The 5,459-nt window shown below is 47.9% G+C and overlaps 1 protein-coding gene across 1 annotated transcript in view; it reads left to right on the top strand.

Annotated features, from left to right (window-relative positions):
- The first annotated feature begins 399 nt into the window (after positions 1-399).
- SH3RF1 (SH3 domain containing ring finger 1) overlaps positions 400-5,459 on the top strand; it is a 165,264-nt gene continuing 160,204 nt past the window's right edge. Inside the window, exon 1 of the mRNA XM_007457375.1 lies at positions 400-792. Within this exon, the coding sequence (XP_007457437.1) occupies positions 400-792 (393 nt within the window). The remainder of the gene's footprint in view (positions 793-5,459) is intronic.

Below are 5,459 nucleotides of genomic sequence, written 5' to 3' on the forward strand. Positions count from 1 at the left end.
CAGATTTCACTTTGAGAGCCGAAGAAATTATGTTCTTATTATGTTTCATAAATCCTATTTATGGCAAGAGTCCTGAATAGTACTTGGTAGCTCTTTCTGCGCACTGAACTAGATATCTTTACGGATTTATTTTGAATTGCTTAGAAAGCCTATTTTGTTTTAAATTGTTGACGCTGGAGTTCAGGCCCCATATTCCAGAGCAAAGCTACGCTCTTCAGAGGCAGCACTTTTGTGTGCTTTTTGGTTCCTGGCTCTCCTCTGCACCTTTCCCCCAGATGATCATACTTTTCTGTCTTTTCTTCCTCTGCCCCGGTGCCCCCAGAGCAGCGTCTGACATGGATGTTACATGAGCCACTCTCAGGGTCGCGTGGAGCGTCTCCCTCGGTGAACTAGAGGAAGATGGATGAGTCGGCCCTTCTGGACCTTCTGGAGTGTCCCGTGTGTCTGGAGCGGCTCGACGTCTCTGCCAGGGTCCTGCCTTGTCAGCACACGTTCTGCAAACGGTGTCTGCTGGGCATCGTCGGTTCCCGCAACGAACTCAGATGCCCCGAGTGCCGGACTCTGGTTGGCGCAGGCGTGGAGCAGCTTCCAAGCAACATCCTGCTGGTCAGACTTCTAGATGGCATCAAGCAGAGGCCTTGGAAACCCGGCCCTGTGGGGGGCAGTGCCACCAACTGCACAAACGCCTCGAGGGCTCAGAGCAGCGCTGTGGCCAATTGTAGCTCGAAAGATCCACCTGGCCCCCAGGGTGGACAGCAGCCTCGGGCGCAAGCCTGGAGCCCCCCGGTGAGGGTGAGTAGCCTGAAGAGGCGGTGCGGTGGGGTGACGGTACTGATGGCCGGTGTGTATTCTTTAGTCTTTGGATGTTTTCTAAATCAGCTTATGGCTAAAGAAGCCATGTTACTGGAACAGATAGGAGATTGTGCCTTGGGAATTTTTTTTTTTCTTTTTGGAATGAGATTGGTTATAAATAAGTTTTCTTGTTTTTAAAATTCTCTCCCGGATGGTGGGCCTCTATTACATTTGAAGGTAAATCTTGGGAAACAGTAGCAATTATTCAATGAAATCTAAAATACAGAAGTTTTTTATGCCGAGTTTAAAATGGAAATTTGGTGCGGTTTTACCTTTTCGATGGCGTTGGGAGGGAGAACCATGAGTGTGTATGCATGTGCGCATATATGTAGACGTGTTATACATATGTGTGTTGGTAGATCACAAGTAGGACATTGAGCTTTAATTTTTAAGTGGCTTGGAGCCATTCTGTTGGTTTTATGAATGCACAGCACAGAATTTTCTGGTTGGAGGAATTCTTAACAAATCATGGCCACAGGTAGCAGAGTTTTGTTGCTGTAGCAACAAAATGTCATTGAGAGCCATGCTAAGACAGCAGAGGATGTAGCTTTATGTTGGGTTTTATAGGGAGTGAAACGAAATGTTTCCATCAGAAAGATTTTTCTGGGGTTTTGGGTTTGGGCTGAAATAATTTGAAGTGAGGCTAAATATCTGGGCAGTTACCACGACTGAAATTTCTAGAAGGTAAGGTACTTTGAAGAAATGTAAATTATGTTGCCGGTGACGGCACCCCGTTAAGGCATGCTTTTCTCATTTTTGTAAACCTGAAAAGTAGTTGTGGACATTCGATAATTAAAGCAGTTCCAGTTTTGTCGGAAGAAACAATCTTGATAATTGGCCAAACTGAGAGAATCCATTTTTAAAGAACAGTTAATCTGGATGAGAATTCTTTTTTCAAATATTCGTTGTAAACACTCAAAACTGCCTTTTTTCATGTGAGGAATAACCCTTTGGGATGGCATTAACCAGTGTAAATTCACAGATGTGGCCCTCTGGGAGCTGTAGGGAATGACTACCTTCTAACCATTCCTTTCCTTTCTTAAGTTTATCTTTTACAAATGATGTATTTACATCACTAGATGGAGAGTACGCAAAGTGTTTTAATTGCCGGAAAACAGTTTTATCCCCAGGCTATCAGGTTTCTTTTGAGTCATATTTAATTTTTTTTTTTTTTAAGTTAGTGAGAACTTTGGGTTCTGGAGGTTTTCTTTGCTTATTGGAAGCCCCTTGGTTTTGAAATTCGTCTGCTTACGGGGTTTTCTTAGATTTCCTTCTTTTAATGGAGTTTACACGATTAGTATCTGTGGGCTCATGAATATTTCAACCTCAGAACCATCGTTTCTGAGACACCTGACCTAGGTCTGCTTCGCTTAATTAGGGGGTAGATTTGCTTCCTTGGAGGGATTTTGTTTCCTTGTTAATTAGACTGGAGAGGCCTAGCTTCTGGCTGTGAATAGAAGTGTCTCAGTTGTTGACACGTTGCCTTACCTGTCGTGAGGAATGTGGTGAATGTTTGATTACTGATAAAAAGGAATTTAAGAAGAGGGCTCAAGCATTCAGCTCAGTGTCCTTTGGATTTTAAGTTTTCTTTCTGATGTGGAAACTGACAGTGTGATGTTGGAATGTTCATTTATTTGAACTGCTAATCTCCCAGAGTTGAGCTTCACGCTTCTTAGGTACATTACTCTGTGATTTTGATGATGTCAGTGTTATTTTTCTGGCTGATACGATTTTCCTGATTTACTTTATGTTTCTTCTTTGGCATGAGAAAAATTACTTGCCAAGAAGCTCGGTTGAGCTTGAGCCTTATAATTTGGATAAAGTAGTTGAGGCCAGTAAAAGCAGGAGACGATCACGTCTGTTACTTTCGGGGGGTGGGGGGCACAGAGAGTGGAGGACAAGACAATGAACAGACAAAATTATTCAGTAATGTGGGTTGATGCAGATGCTGTAATTCTTGTCAAAAGCACTTCTTTTCCCCCCAAGTCTAAAATAATTTCTCATTAGCAATTACTGGTACCTTCTACTTTGAAATATTCAAAACAACCAGGGCTACACAAACAGCCCAAGGACCTGAAAGATATATACATTTCAGAAAACGCTCCTCTCATTCTTTACTTTATTTTATTTTTAAAATTTATTTTATTGAAGTATGGTTGATTTACAATGTTGTGTTAGTTTCAGGTGTGCAGCAAAGTGATTCATTTATACATATACACACACACACACACACACATATATATATATGTTCTTTTTCATATTCTTTTTCATTATGGTTTATCACAGGACATTGAATATAGTTCCCTGTGCTCTACAGTAGGACCTTGTTGTTTATCCATCCTGTATATAATAGTTTGCATCTGCGAATCCCAAACTAGAAAATACTTCTTTTATTTATTTTTATTTATTTATTTTTTTGCGATACGCCGGCCTCTCACCGCCGTGGCCCCTCCTGCTGCGGAGCACAAGCTCCAGACGCGCAGGCCCAGCGGCTATGGCTCACGGGCTCAGCCACTCCGCGGCATGTGGGATCTTCCTGGACTGGGGCACGAACCCGTGTCCCTGCATCGGCAGGCGGACTCTCAACCACTGCGCCACCAGGGAAGTGAGACCCGTGGAGTTGTCAGCCAGCCCCTGGGGTGTCCCCTGGGTGAATGACATCATAAATCCTAGATCCTCAGCTGTTCTGACTCGACCCGGGGGTGTGAGAGCCTGTTCCCACGTGTGGTGGAAGCCAGTGCTGATACCACGTGGGATGCTGTTCGGTAATTGGTTATGTTCCGCATTCCGTTAGATCGTGGCCATGTGGCTTCCTCATGCGTGTACCTCAGGGAGACTGGGTGTTATCAGCAGATATGAACATTTCCAACGTGTGACACACATCTTGTTCCCAGAATTTTAGTGTTTCCTGCCTCATAGGAAGGAACCAATGGAAGAGCGCTGGGTCGGCGTCACCACTGGAAACCACCAGCTCTTTACTCCAAGTAAAGAATCCCTGCTGGTTTCGCGCCAAAGTGGACCAGTGGGATGAGGTGCAGGGAGCGGGTGGCTGCAGATGCTTGCTTCCATGGGCTGAAAAATACCTGCAGAAGGTAGATTTTATATATATAAGTATGTACAGAGTTCGATGTGGACATGTTTGATTAATCCCTACAGAGTTGTGACCTAATGCAATAAATTTCTGCTTTCTAGCTGTGGCTCCACTGGTTCCAGGTCTAATACCTGTGCGTGTATCTGTCTGTCTAGGTGCTGATACTTAATGATTTCACACTGCCGCTCCCTCAGGGCGAGCATATTCAGCAAACACTGATCACATGATCCCTGATTTACACTAACTTGCACTTGTATTCTTTCCTTTATCTAGCAAATATTTATCAAGCACTTACTAGGTACCAGGCACTGCCCTAGCTGCTGGATAGACAGTGCTGGTCAAACCAGACACAGATTCTGCTTATGAACCTGTGTGTCTGGTGGGAGAGGCACACCTGTAATAGCATGATAACAGTGCAGGTAGGTCATTACATGTGCTAAGTGTTAGGCTGGGAGCTGGGGAGATGATAGGCTAGGGCCTGGTTTAGTGCGTGTGTGTCTGTCTGTGTGTCTTCAAAAGCTTCTACAGGCCGAGTCCTTTGAACTGAGGTCTTAAGGGTGAAATGGTATTAATTAGTTGAGAGGGGTTGGCGGGGAACAGGACAGTATTCCAGAGGTCCTGACCTATGGCCGGATGAGGCAGAGCTCCCAGGAAGAAACAAGGACAGTGAGTGAGAACAAAGCGAGGGAGGGGCTAGTGACCTAAGAGGAGGCTTCTGGTGCAGCACTGGGCCGGGAGCCACCCAGGACCGCGTGGCCATACTGGTCAGTGCCCTGCCCTTGGGGCCAGAAGGAAGGGTCCTTGGGACCGAGATGGCCGTCCGGCTCAGGACATGCCTGGAGTGTGCCTCAGAGGCCTGGGGGACGGGGAAAGAAGAGGGGCACAGGGGAGCTTTCCCCCCTGCTGCTTTCATTTCTCCATAGTGCCAGCGCCCTGTCTCCCTGCAGCTGACTGTTAGGGGCTGAAACGTGTCCCCCCCGGCTCATAGGTTGAAGTCCCGGCGCCCAGGTCTTCAGTGTGAGGCTGCGCTCAGGGGTGGCACCTTCGAAGCGGTGCTTAAGGTGAAGGCAGCTTACGCGGGTGCGTCCTGATCCACAGTCTGGCGTCCTCCTAAGAGGAGATCAGGACGCAGAGCCGGGTGGAGGGGAGACCCTGTGGGAGCACGGCCGGCCCTCTGCACACCGAGGAGAGAGGCCTCTGGGGCAGCCAGCCCCACCGACACCTCGGTCTAGCCTCCAGAATGATGAGATAAACGCCTGTTGTTCAGCCGGCCGGCCTGTGCAGCCCCAGTGCCGCCTGCGGATGCGCTCCTGCGGGTCAGCCCTGCGTGACCTCGGTCCTCTCGGTCCCCTGCGCGCCGGCAGGGCTGGGCCTACAGGCCTGTGGGAGGGCGGGGTCAGGCCTCTGCGCCCTTGGATGCTGAGTCACCTCGAGTGGACCTTCAGTCCCTGCCAGCCCCACTGGTGGAGCCTGGCCGGCTGGACTGGCGGGGGCCAGAAGCCGGAGGAGGGCGGGG

Source organism: Lipotes vexillifer, unplaced genomic scaffold (genome assembly GCF_000442215.2).
Source record: "Lipotes vexillifer unplaced genomic scaffold, Lipotes_vexillifer_v1.1 scaffold668, whole genome shotgun sequence".
Lineage (NCBI taxonomy): Eukaryota > Metazoa > Chordata > Mammalia > Artiodactyla > Lipotidae > Lipotes > Lipotes vexillifer.